General features: G+C 30.7%; 1 protein-coding gene across 2 annotated transcripts; it reads right to left on the reverse strand.

Annotated features, from left to right (window-relative positions):
- Positions 1 to 8,798: 8,798 nt before the first annotated feature.
- LOC149497773 (terpene synthase 10-like) lies at positions 8,799 to 13,751 on the reverse strand. Of its 2 annotated transcripts, none has more exons than XM_089719156.1 (7): positions 13,463 to 13,751; positions 13,060 to 13,324; positions 10,594 to 10,972; positions 10,249 to 10,353; positions 9,687 to 9,825; positions 9,326 to 9,574; positions 8,799 to 9,216 (listed from the first exon to the last, which is right to left on the reverse strand). In XM_089719156.1, the coding sequence occupies exons 1-7, from the start codon at positions 13,685 to 13,687 to the stop codon at positions 8,908 to 8,910; spliced, it is 1,671 nt and encodes a 556-aa protein (XP_089575282.1). In that variant the 5' UTR covers positions 13,688 to 13,751; the 3' UTR covers positions 8,799 to 8,907. The 2 variants fall into 2 exon arrangements, with proteins under 2 accessions (XP_089575282.1, XP_089575281.1); XM_089719155.1 differs by having other exon boundaries at positions 10,249 to 10,467; positions 13,463 to 13,749.
- Between the last annotated feature and the right edge of the window lie 797 nt (positions 13,752 to 14,548).

Genomic DNA, 14,548 nt, shown 5'->3' on the forward strand with positions numbered 1-14,548 from the left:
TTACTTGTTGCGATTTTCGTACACTTGTAAAAAATCACTGTCATTGAGCATTTACTTGGGAAATACACATTTTTCAAAATGAACATTCCAAATTTCATCAACTCAAAGCACGTTTATCATCTATTAACACAATAGAATTAATAGATGGAAGAACCTCCTCTATCCAAATTTAATAATTGTGCTACGGAATGAGCTACACTATTTTCTTCCCAATAAATATGGGTTACCAAAAAAGATATTCACAAAATTTAGCAGCAGCAAACCGTTCAAAACTCTTGTGTCCATCTCATTTCTCGCAATTGATTTCTTTTGTAGATTAAGGACCAAAAATAGGCAATTGAATTCTAAAATAAAACTTTAAAATCCAATCCCTTGTACCTGCATTGCGATTCAACATACTTTAGCCCACGGCTTCCAACATTTGCAGTGGGTTGTGGGCTTATGAACCGTTAAATATTGGAAGAAAAAAATATATATGTTGAGATCAAAAAAATATTTGCTAATCTGTAATTATATGCACTAAAAGATCAAATATGAAATATATGTTGAGACTTTAAGTATAACTTGAATAAATACTTCATTCATTTATTTAGACACACATCAATTTATTTAGCTGTGTCTTTTATCTCTATCATCCACCAAAGAAATTTAAAAAATATTATAAATCAATAGATTTAGATAAGCGACCGTTTTTGTTTTTTGAAATTATTCAGATATTATATTATTAATAGATTCAACACCAAACTTGTAATTTCTAAATTTGAGAACCAACAATAAAAATTTATTATATTAAAATTTGGAAAAAAAATAATATTTTAGGCAAATTTATTTTTCACACTTATTTTTATTATTTTATTTAATATCCATTAACTTTAATTTGCCCATACTGATTAAAATTTGGAACCAAACAGTTATGGTTTTGATTCCGATTTCTTAACGATTCTAAATCAACGGTTCCGGCCGGTTCTTCGATTGATTTTCGGCATTATAAAATTAAAAGTTAGGGAATATTTTTTTTGTTCAAAATATAAAATTTAAATATTTATTAAATAATTTTTAGAAAAAACTTAAAGAAAAAATTAAAAAAAAAGCTTAACTTAATTTATTTATTAAAAAAAGCCTTGAACCATTTTTTTTTTTTTTTAGAAATAGGCTTGAACTTAAGTTATTTTTTTTTAATTGAAAAGAGGTATTTATAGTAAATCCAAAAAATCAATTTTCCACAAATACCTTAAAACTAATCTTCATATAGTTTTTAGGAGGGTTAATTTGGAGATTTCACAAAAATATTTGAAAAAATAAAAAAAATTATTGAACTGGGTAGAACCGCCGGTTCAAACCGTTGGTTCTAACCTATTGAAAAAATCATCGGTTCCGGCCGGTTCTTGAAACTGTCAGTTCATGGTTCCTCAAAAGTTGAAACCAGAACCGGACCATAGATCCCCAGTTTTGGTTCCTCACTATTCTAGTTTCCACCAGTTCCGAACCGGCAATATCGGTTCCAAAAACCGAGAAATGGCCACTCCTATTCCTATGGAGCTTCTCAAGCCATCGGGGTTTCCTCTGTACACCCAAAGAGCTAACCTGCTACTTGTGAATATTCAAATTTTGAGGCTCGAAAAGCCTGTTTTTCTGGACTACGGACAGTCCGACCGGACCGAAGGCCATTTTGGAAGTTCATCGAAAATATGCCAATATGGTACTTAAAACGTCCGGAATGTCGCGAAGATGGCGGAACAGGTCCCGGAATATTTTTCGGAGATCCGAAACTCCTAAAAAACTCCTCTGAAGTGAAAGGCCCAAGGGGCCGCCGCCGAGCACGGCGGCTCCGGCCGCCGGACATGGCGGCACCTGCCGCCGGCCTCCAGCGGCACCTGCCGCCCTAGGCCCATTTTTGGTCTATAAATGGCCACTTACCTCTTCATTTTTTGGCCACTCCTGTCTGTGTTGACGGACGATCTTTCTCCCTCACGCTTTTGCGATTCTTTTACCGCTTTTTGCATTTTTAATTCAGTCTTTATTTTTTTATGTGTTGTGATACTTGGCCACTAAAATTGAACAAATTAAAATTAATTAATATTTTCCCAAGCGAGGAGCTTAATCTGGAGTTAAGAAGCGGTCGTCGATTAAATCAGGTACTTAAACGAAACTCTGTCTATTTAATTTTAGCACTTCATGCATGCTTCTCTTCTACTCCTAATAATTCTATAACTGCATAAATGCATTCATATCATATTTAGACAAATAAACTGCCTCGATTAAAACATGATTAAGCTTAAACGCCCGATTAATTAATAATCGTGGTATTAAAGCCTAAATCCGACAATATTGGCTAAAGTGCCTAGTTAATTAATAACTATGGTATGATTGCCTTATTTTCGAACACTTCACCTAAAAGTCCAATTAATCAATAATTGTGACTAATGGCCTCGTTCAAATCACGTTTTTTTTTTTTTTTTTTGGCAATAAAATTGCCTACATCTAATTAATTATTCTGGCGACAAATTGCCTACGGTCTATTCGATTTTTAGCAAACAAATTGCTTTTAAATGAGATTAACCTTTTTTAGCGACAAATCGCCTTAAAATCGAACAATTTTGGCAAAATGCCTTAAAATCAACCATTTTCGGCTCAAAGCCTTAAAATCGAACAATTTCGGCAAAATACCTTAAAATCGAACATTTTAGGCAAAATGCCTTAAAATCAACCATTTTCGGCTCAAAGCCTTAAAATCAACCATTTTTGGCAAAATGCCTTAAAATGAACCATTTTTGGCTAAAAGCCTTAAAATCAATCATTTTGGCGACAAATCGCCCGACAAAATCAATTTCGGCAATAATAAGCCCGAACATCAATTTTGGCAATAATAAGCCCAAATATCAACTTTGGCGACAAATCGCCCGACAACCATTTTTGGCACAAATGCCTTAAAACCAACATTTTTGGCAACGAACGCCTAATCGAATCAATCGATCCTTTGGCAAAATGCCTAAACAAACATGCACAAAGCATACACACACTCATGCATTAAGCATACACCTTCAAAGCCCTTCAAAGAAGGCCTATCGAACTACGTTGACTTTGATCTTCCATTTAAACGGAAGTACGTAGGCACGTTAGGGATTTAACCCCGAGCGGCAAGTCGAAATCACATAAATATTTTTTTCATTGGTTCAATTGCATCATTCACCCTGCAAAGCATTTCATTCATCGGTTAGTTCATCAGCATGACATAGTCTCGGGATCCACCTCGGGTTCGCAGATTGTGCCTTAAACATTGGGATAATTAATCTAGCAATTAGGTTAATTAAAATCAGAGTCAACTTAGGGTTTTTTCCTAGTTTATCCTAAAATAATTAAACAAGGTGGCGACTCATACATTCATGTGCATTTCTGCCCTTAGTCACATGCATTCACATGCTTGATATTCGGGGGGAGGGGTTCACACTACTGTAGTAACAAAACCATAAAACAAATAAACACCAAAAGTTTATCAAAAACTGCAGCTACTTTTTATGATAAGGGAAAAACAGATTTGCAAAGAAGCAATACTATGAGAAAACTAAAACTATTAAAATTAAAAAAATATCCTAACAAAAACTATTAAAATATCCTAACAAAAATATGTGTGTCTGGGATGCTCAATATTTAAAAATATTTGTTAGTTTAAATATTTTGAATATTAACTTTGACTCTTTATATTTTGTTAGTTTTTGAAATATTCTAAAATCACCTTAGTCATGCCTAATTAAAAAAATTATATTCTATTAGTTGATTGAATATAATTTATTAAAATTATTTTTTAAATAAATACATTTGAATAATTAAAAATTTTAAAATTATAAGTTTTTTTATTTTATATATATATATATATATATATATATATATATATATATATATATATATATATATGATAATCAGATATTTGAAAATTTTTATATTTTTTTCATATTTATTTTTTAAATATTTGATTCTATTTTTATTATAATATAAAAGATTTTATTTTGAAGAAATTAAAAAAGGAAAAAAAGTATATTTTTATGAATATTCTTTTTTCTTTATGTTTATATGATTTAATTAGATATATTTTTAAAAATAAATTTTCAAATACAATATACATTATTAACCCTTTCAAATTTTCAAAATTTATTTTTAAATAAAATAAATATATGTGTGTCTAGGACGCTGAATAGTTAAAAATTTTAATTTTAAAATTTTCTATAATATTTTATTATTATATCTATATCTGTATATAAAGTTCAAATAAAGATAATTTTTAGAAATATTCACTTGGTACTCTCTTTTCTCAACATTTTAGTTTCTCTTCTTTTACAAATTCTCAAAATAATTACTTTATCATTTTACAAGATTTTGATTAGATAATTAATTTATATGTTATATATAATTAATTAATTAATATATGTTTAAAAATAATTGTTAAGTTATTAATAAGTATCTTCCATATTATGTTTTTCATATCTCTTTTTCCTTTAATAAGATTTGAAATCCATAATTCAATTAAATATCTATGCACAGATAATAAACCATGTTATGTTTTTTTTCCTTTTTTTTTTTTAAGTAGGAAGTAAATTTAGTATCAAATGTTATTGCATTTTTTAAAATTTTGAGCATAAACTTATATATATATATAAGTAAATTTATTCCCATGGAATTTATTAACTTGTTTGTATCAAAAATCATTCTCTTGACAGTGATTAATGAAATAAACAAATTCAAGAGAGAAACTCCGCCTGGAAGCATTAAAATTAATAATAAATTTTACTTAAAATAAAGAAAATCAAATCTAATATTATAAATTGCGGTTGAATTTAAACTATATCATATCCCTAGCAAAAAGATTTAGTTCAACATAGCAATTAAATTAAATCGAAATAAGCCTGTAAATAGTCCCATAATGAATAATAAACAAGAAGAGAATTTAAAAATAAAAACTAGTCGACGATAGGCTTGAGCGGTTTCCTTGAATCTCGGCACCAACTTGAATACTTGAAGTCTTAAAGAGAGAGAACTATGTAGAGAACAATAGAACAAAAGATAAAAAATAATAATAATAAACTAGCTAGTCTCTCTCTTTATATATACTTTTTTTTAGTATCTTCGAATTCGTTTAGGAAACTGTTTGGACTTTGCATTTTTTTCTCAATTAGGATTCTCTTAGCGTCTAAATAAGATTCAAACTTGATAAGTCACATCCCAAAAGATCTTCATGCAAGTCCATGTATGCAGCACGGGCTAAATCCAAAATTTTGACCCAAGTTGAACTCTGCAGAGTAGCACAAGGGGATGGGTAGCACGCCTGCCGGTGCTAGAGTCTGTCTCTCCTTTGATTTTTCCCTGAAGACAGCACAGGGGTGCTGTGTAGCACGCCGTGGTCGTGCTCTTTGCTGGAAGTTATGGACAATTGATTGCTTAAAATCCTCTTTTTGCATTTTTGGCTGGTTTCCTATAAAAATCTTTAAAAATTCCTCAAGACCAAGTGAAATCTGATTCAAGAAAGCCTTATTGTAAAACATAAACAAATTTAACTAAAATGAAACAAATTAAGCAAAACTTAAGACAAATCTTAGATACAAAAAAAGTACTAAAAATAACTATAAAAATACAACCTATCACAAAGTTTGTAGTTGTTAGTTGAAAAGCATTAATCAACACATACAAATTAATTAGGAAAAATTAAAATGATTTCTTAAAGGGAAAATAATTATTTCGTCCCCGAGGTTTACCACAATTATCTAAGTAGTCCAGTATTTTGTCAAAATATTTGAACTGTCCCTGAGATTTGCCTTTCGCTTACTACTTAGTCCTTCCGTTAAAAAAACACACTTTATGCCGTTAATTTTTTATAAAAAGACAAAACTACCCTAAATTATCTAATTAACAGTTTCTCTTAATCTCACTTTTCTCTATTTCGAGCACTCACAAAAATGGCAAACACAAAAATAGCCATTTGAAAAAGCTTGACCATAAAACCCTTTTGAGAACTTACTATCACCACTGGAACCTGATTAGTCTGAACAATCGGATGTTAGAGATTTATTTGGCGTATCAATTGCACTTTTATAAGAACATTTTGAGGCAACCCTCTCACGTTAACCCTTCATTACCTAGTCATGAAGGAATTGGCTCATTCACCTCAAACTCATAGCTGAAAATCAAACCAAAATGCAAACTCAGTTTCCCAAAAAATTAATCATCAGGTTTATCAGGAAACAAAATCGCAACTAGCAAATTGCATTCTGCTACAAGATTTCACAAAAAAATTTGGCTTCATAGCTAAAGACCAAAAGACCCAACACTCGTTGAACAACGGGAATTCAAGATTTCAATAAATTCTCAATAGGGTATTTTGTCAAGCATGTGACGCCACGTCACTGAGGCCTAGAAAAAGAAAGTGGTGAAGTCTAGAAGAAGAAAGTGATGTTTTGAGACCTACTTAATTGATAGCCTTCATCAGAAAAGCTTGACTTCTCCAAAATTTAATGATTATCACTACGACAGCAGTGAAGTGACAAAGGTTGCGATTCGCAGCTTTTTTAGCATCAGAAAGGAAGAGGAAAGCATCTCGTTGGCAGTTAGAGGTCAAAGGAGGCTTCGTCAGCTTGAGATCGATGAGAGGTGATCGGAAATCGAGAGCAGGTGATGGGTAGGTGCTGCGATGCGATCGAGAGAGAGTTGGGTTATCTTCGTTAGAACTTAGCGCTAATGGAGGAAAGGACGTCGAGATGATGCTTTCGGACCCACATCAAGTTATCCGATGCTAGAGGTGGTTGAACGGTGATCGGAACACGGGAAAAGAGTTGGTTTGGTGATGGAGACGAAGTTTGATGGCAGCAAGTATTTTAGAGAGAAGAGAGATTGATATGGAAAAGAAGTATACAAAGGTTATGATAAGTGTTATTTTTATAGTATTTTTATTGTAATTTTGATTAAAATTTCTATTACTTTTAATTTATTTAAATTAGTTTTTATGTAATATTGATATGTTTTTATTTAAAAGCTTCCTTGAAACACAACTCATTTGATTTTGAGGAAAAATGCAGGGTTTTGCAAGAAAATGATAAAAATGAGGTAAAAATTCATTAAGCTCGCCTGTGCTACAGTGCCCGTGCTAATCAGCACGCCCGTGCTACAGTGGGGAATCCTAAACTAAGTCAAGATTGCCAACTTATTCCCACCATTTTCATGAGATCACTTTGGATACTTTCTTCACAAGCAAATCAATCCTTAAGCTATGCACATGGGAAAGTCATGATTGAGAGAAAATTAAGGCTTGATTGAGGATTTTAATTCCTAACAAAGTTGAACTTTATTCCCTAAACAAGGTGGAATTTATTTCTTAAACAATGAAGAATTTCTCTCCCAAGAAGTCTATATAAAGAGAGGAAGGATCCCAATTCATGCTATCATCTCATCTTCCATCTCATATATCTCTCATTCTCTTAGTCTTGCACATAGTTTTATTTTCTTTTGAAGTTAAGTATTCAAGAGTTGTGCAAAGATTTAAGAAAGCCATCCAAGCAATTTATCACTAGTTCTTATTTCTAAACTCTTAATCTTGTTTATTTCTTTCATTATTCTTATTGATTATGGAATATTTATCAAGTATTGTTGAGTTTTATTTAAGTACTATGTGTAACTAAATTCTTATACTAGGGGTTTGATGTAGCTTAATCTCTTTTCCAATTTATGCAATTAGATTTATTTTTCCTTATTCAAGTTATGATTTATTAATGAACTCAATGCTTCTAGGCAGAATTTTCCCCTAGATTGATTTATTTCAATTATCACTATCGGAAAAAGGATCTTTGATATGAAAAGGTTAATAAAACACATGAGAATAATAACTTGATGCGGAAGCTATATGGTTTGACTAATGGGTTTTTTTTATGATTTATCAACATTAAATTGTAAATTCATAAACAACTACATAACTTAATGATTTAATTCATAGTTAATTGCGCTATTGGAAGATAGGTAATTAAATGGAATTAAAATAGCTAGCAATACATCGGAAGAGCTTGTTAGTGAATTCAGAGTTGTTTCCCCTACTTGAATAATTAAATTGATTAATGAACTAATGAAATAAATTGGATAGAATTAAGTGAAATCAAAACCCCTAGTAGTTTTACTTCCTTTATTTCTTTTAATCAATTTTTATTTCCTTGACTCTTGTTTATTTTACATTTATACAACAATTCTCTCAATCATCGTTTAAATAATAACGAGATAACATAATTTTGGTACTTGGATTACAATCCTCGTGGGAACGATATCTTACTCATCATATATTACTTGTAGCGATTCGTACACTTGCGAATTAAGTTGCCAGGTTAATCTTGTCTTTTTACTTTAAAATTAACGAAAAATGTGTGTTTTTTTAACGGAAGGACTAAGCAGCAAGCAAAAGGCAAATCGTTCAAATATTTTGACAAAATACTGGACTACTTAGATAATTGTGGTAAACCTCAGGGACGAAATAATTATTTTCCCCTTCTTAAATAATGTCTAAATCAACATATGTGTCTCATCACTTTCCAAAAGTAACTTGAAAGTCTCTAAATTTTAGTGCTTCCATCAAGTATTTAGTCCATCAATGAGAATGGAGCCCTCGTCCTTACTTAAGAAGGAAAAATATCGAACTACTCAATCCCAACACTTGTTGTTTCCCTCATGAGACATTTGCTATACTTTTATTGATCAAACCATATCGTCTCATTGAAATGTACAAGTCTATCACATAAGTGATCACATAAAGCAAAATAAGGTTTTTTCACATATTTCTTACTAATCTGTTTGCATAAACCAAAATAGTCCATAACTAATGAAGCTTATTTAAAACTTCCAAAATATTTCATTACACACTAGAATACATAGAAATCATGAAAATTATGGAAAATTCGGCATATAAGGAATAGGTTGAACCAATAATGATAAAATACGATCCTTAGTTTCTTGATTTTGCATTCCATGCCCGTCTCCATATTCGTATATGCATTGTGCTATCCTAGCTAGATTAATTGCCATGTGAACAAAAGTATTCGAAAATGGAGAATCAACAACTCGTTCTTTATTAATCTTTCTCCATGTTTCGCTAATTAAATATCGGATGTGCTCATGAGCTTTTACTTCTGAAACTCCAGTTTCATGCATATAACATTGAATTGATTTTGGAACATCTCCTCTTTTAAGTTCATCCTATAATAATGAGAACAAAATAGAGAATATATGATAAGAATTTAAAAGAAAAATATAAGGAGAAATAAACTGAAAACGAGGATTTGCCTAAACTAACTAGCTTGCATACCGAGGATGTTCCAAGGTCGCCTGCGAGTCTAACAATCATGGCTGACAATTGAATTATATTGGGATATTCCTTCAAGGCTTTCAAGGCATCAGTTGTTATTGGCGTTCTTGAAAGGAAATAAGAATGGCTTAACATCACTGGAACCGTTGTAGAAATCCATGCATTATCAATGTATTCTCGGAGATTTGGTGTATATCCACTATAATACCACTTAGCTTCTAACAAGTAAGCTTTGCATAAATCTGCCCACTGGAAAGTATTAAAGTGATAAAATAGTTATCATTATACAAAAAAAAAAAAATAAATAAATAAACAAACGAGTACCATTCACAAATGATTTAAGAATATTATTAATACGTACAAATTTCTTTAAGTAAGGAAGGATGTGAAGTCCTTGTTCCTTAAGGGTATCATAAGCTATTTCATTGATTGTGTTATATAGAGCTAAGAAACAAATCTTCATATAGTCTGGAAGTTGCTCTATTGCATTGACATCCCATCTGAAAACAAAGCATAAAGATACATATAAAATGAATTATTATTTCTAGCCAAATATATATATATATATATATATATATATATATATATATATGCCCAATAATATAAAATACATGCCACAAATAGAATAATACGTCAAACCTATTGGAATATTTATGTTTAGAACTATGGAGATGACAACTCTATGTAATGTATCAATGAGTTTTGATTCAGCGGTACTCGAGTGAGTGTTACGAGTTTCAACAAAATTAGAAGAAAAAATTACTATTAAAAGAAAAATCATTATTATGAACCCTAGAGAACTATTGTTATGTTTAGTAATTCATTTTTCAAATTTTAATATTATATAAAAATATATGTGAATGTATTAGATCAGCTAGGCAAATAAGAAGCTTTTGTTAGATGTTGGAACACCATCAACTGACCTTTCAACTGCATCGGTGAATAATTCAAGTTCATCTAGGGTGCCATATACGTCATAGACGTCATCAATTGTTGTTAGGAGCACATTGACCTTTGTAGACATTCTCCTACAATATCCAAATTCTGGCTCAAATATCATTCCAATAGTCCACAAGAAATTCTCCATTAACCTGTCTCTTGCAAAGCTCAACTTTTCTCCTAGACCTATATTCATCCACCACCTATGTATGGAAAAAAAAGTTTACCAAAAAGCGAAGGAAATTACAAACTACTAGCCCAAGTACATGGCAGTCTTTAGTCTGACCAAGTTAATTATAATAGAAGAGAAAAGAATTGGGCATAAGTACCATGATGTGTGTTTTAGATCCTCCTGGTGTATTGCCTGGACGTAATTGAAATCCAATTTAGCAAGCTCCAGCAAAAGAGAATTCATGCCTTGTTTTCTCTCATAGACATCGATGAACCACCTAGTTTCCAATCTTAGCATCCTCCAATGCAGTGGCATCTTCAGTGCTTGAGTTATTAACATGGATATATAATTGTCATTCTTGTTTTGTTTAATGTAGTTGTTGAGGTAACTTGTAGTAAAATCTCTAGCAACTTGTAAGATATTCTCATTTTCTCCTGAAAGGAATGACGCCTCGTACAAAGAAACCATTCCCTCTAAGCTCTCACAAAGGCATGTTTTGAAGTCTCCCATTTCATCTATGAAATTATTAAAGACATCTGCAATTCACTTTGTCACATTAATCAAATTAATATTGCTAGAGTAAAAAATATTAATGACATAATATCACCTGTTAATTTCAATTTAGATTCTTTGATTATGTAGAATTGAAAACCTAAAAAATGAAAAAATTGAACTAAATTAAGCTAAAAAAGAAGCTAAAATTTGGGGCAACTATTTAATTCAGCCAATTTAGTTAATTCAGCCAATTCGGTTGGATGAATAAATATTTGATTAAACGTTCGATTAAAGAAACTTAAATTTTCGATATTCAGTTAAAGGTTCGGTTAAAAGTTAATATAGCCAAATTAATCAAATTAACCGACTCTAAAAACTACATCATTGATTACGTAAAGAATAAAATTTAAAATAAGAATATTTCAATTTTATTTTGATTAAGTAGTGATTAATAACTTCGGTTAATTTTTATTTTGGTTAAAATCAATTAATCATAAATTTCGGTTAATTCGTCGGTTAATCAAGTCTTTATTTTCTTTAACTCTGGTTTGGTTAATATAAAAATTAATTTGGCCAAAATTATTTGGTTAAGTTCAGTTAAAAAATTAGTTCAATGAAATTCGGTTAAGTCAAAAAAAATTTTGGTTAATTTATTTCGATTAAAAATGTTACTCAAATTGACCGAGTTGGCTGAATTATATATATATACACACATACACACACATTGAGTATCAAAGGAACATGAACTTGAGATTTGTTCTAACTTTGCAGTAGCCACAGGCTAGTTCATATGATTTGAAACCTCAAAAAACAATTAAAATTTGGTTAAATGATAAAAAAAAAAAAAAAAAAAACCCTTAGACTTTGGTCTTTTTGCAATTTTAGCCAATTCTTTTAATTTTGGCGATTGTAGCAATAAACTTATTTTTTCATTGCAATTATAGCCTCCGTTCTATATCTGTTACAAAATTATTGATGTTGTCGTTAGTGGGACCTATATTTTGACACATCGGCACCACATCATCATGCCGTGTTAGCCAAAAGAAGCTAAATGAAAAAACAAACCCTGAACTTTATCTATTTTTGCAATTTTAGTCAATTCTTTTTTCTTTTTTTAATTTTGAAAAAATGTCATATGAGTTGTTTCACCGTACTTGCATATATAAACTTAGCACATAATTAGTTTTAGTTCACTCATTAGATTTTCTTTTATGATTCTCCAAATTACAGCCCGTTTCACATAGAATTTATTATTTAAAGTTAATTATTTAATTATTCACTTAATTAACAATTAATTTTGGATAACATTGTTTTTTTAATGGTTTAAAGGTTGAAGTAAATTAAAAAAGGATCTGCTTCGCTTGAATCAATGGCTACCTCTATAGCAGTCAAGAGGAGAACATTGTTTTTTTAATGGTTTAAAGCCTTACTGATGTTTGAGACGAACGAAGAAGGAGACTGGTCCTTATCTCGCTGTTTTTTGTCTGAAAGCAAAAGTAAAATTTTGTACAAAATTTTCTTCTCTTTTTTTCGTATAGAAAAGTCAGTTAAATGGTAAAATTGATCGTAGGGTTACAGTTTGGAAGAATGAGAAGATTGTTGCCTTCTTTTTATCAGACAATAACCGAAAATGTGGTTAAGAGAAATTTGAAATGGTGTGTTTTAAGTTAATCCAATCCTTGGATTAACTTTACCATGAAGTAATATATAGTAATAAATAGTTTTATCTAATAAATTTAATTCTACCTTGTTTTACAATTCTATCTTGTTTTCAATGAAATTAAGGATTTTTATTAAAACGAGAGTATTTGGGATCGTGTATTTAAAAAAAAAAAGATAAAATTAGAAAATTTTGTAAAAAATCATTAGTTTCATTTGTTTGGTTTATAAATAGAGCCATGAACCCAGTTTAGCCAAGTAATTTATAAAAGGCAGGCCGATTAGCAAAGTAGATTCAAAAAAAAAAAACAAAAAAAAAAATCTAAAATCAAATTGAAGTGATGGTTTGAGCCACGTGTGGAACTAATACTTTGTTTTTGTTAATTCTGTCGGTAGATATATCAGCTGTTGCAATAAATTTGAATCTGATATACATCAAAAGAACAATTTCCAAATATATAATTCTTACCTTGAGATATGGTGTAGCCATGCTGCCTTAGAAGTCTAAACTCAAGAGCTATAGCATGTAAACCCTCCGTCCCTGCAACTCCGGTTCGTCTACAATTGTAAATACCCATCAACTGTCTCTTTATTTCATCTTCAAAGTGATAAGCTATTCCGAGTCTCTGCAACGTATCAATTAATTCGAGTTGATTCAAAGTATTGATGGATTGGTTAAGCATAACCCTCACTTCTTCCTTCAGCTTGTTAATCCGTTTTGCATACACCTCTCCCTGCATTACAAAAATCAGAAATATCAAACTGAAACTGAGGAAAAGGAGAATCAAAATCTTAACGTTTTTTATTTTCAGAAAAGAGAAAAAAAAAAAAAAAAAAAAAAAAAAGGAACAAACGAATAGCAATATATATACCTTAAATTCACTAGTGAGTGATTGCACAAAATCATAATCCCAAATGGGAGGTTGGTAATTTGCAGATCGTCTCACAATATTTTCATTAGCATTGGTTTGAGCAGCAATACATCTAACTTTGCCACTAAAACTGCAATTTTCCCTTAATCCAAGAACGAACGGAGCTCTACGTGGCGGTTTAGTGAAAGTGAACGTAGGAAATGACACAAATAAATGACAAACCATTTCGACCTCCAAGGCACCAACTTAGATGAATTCCTTGATGAGCATCAAGTCCTTATATAACGCTTTTTTTTTTTTTTTTTTTTTTTTGGGTGGATCCTTATATACTGTTTGAAGACCAAATACTTACGTAAAAATATCCCTCAAATTTATTTTTAACTGTGCTGGCACCACATCTTTTATAGAACACCTATTTATGCTTTTAAATTTGTAAAATGTACAAACATTCTGGACTATGGCAGCAACTCACATTATAATATGTAACTGTATTATGTCCGGATAAAGACCTGGCTAACTGTAACCTCTCTAGCTCATCCCTATTTTTTATGAGAATTAGTCCTTATCAACAAGGGTTACCCGTGTTTGTATTAGTTGTCTTCACTCGTAATTTTTCTTTTACTCTTTTACGGTATACCATCTTTTTTTATGATATATATCGTAGGTTGATTATACTCATTTATATACTCATTTTTTACACTCTTTTAATTTTTTTTAATATTATTTCTTATGTACTGAATTTATTTTTTTAAGTGGGTTATACGGTTACATATGGGTCAACACGACTCATTTAAACTGTTTATGATATTCAGCAGGTTAAACGTGTTGTGTTCGTGTCACTTGCCTAATTTTCATATTGTGTTTGTGTTCATAAATTTAACACGATCATAAAATTAGTTGTGTTCGTATTGACCCTAATCGTGTCGCATGTTAGGCGAATCCGTGTTGAATCTAACACGCCAACCCATTTTGACACACTTATATCATATTATGTATGACTTTTGCCATTGTATACTTTAGTAAAATACTTCGTATGATACTTAAGAATATACATTTTGCGGATTCTAATACTAGTATATTTTATAA

The sequence above is a fragment of the Jatropha curcas genome, chromosome 3 (genome assembly GCF_041381405.1).
Source record: "Jatropha curcas cultivar XTBG-Jc1 chromosome 3, XTBG_Jcur_1.0, whole genome shotgun sequence".
Taxonomy (NCBI): Eukaryota; Viridiplantae; Streptophyta; class Magnoliopsida; order Malpighiales; family Euphorbiaceae; genus Jatropha; species Jatropha curcas.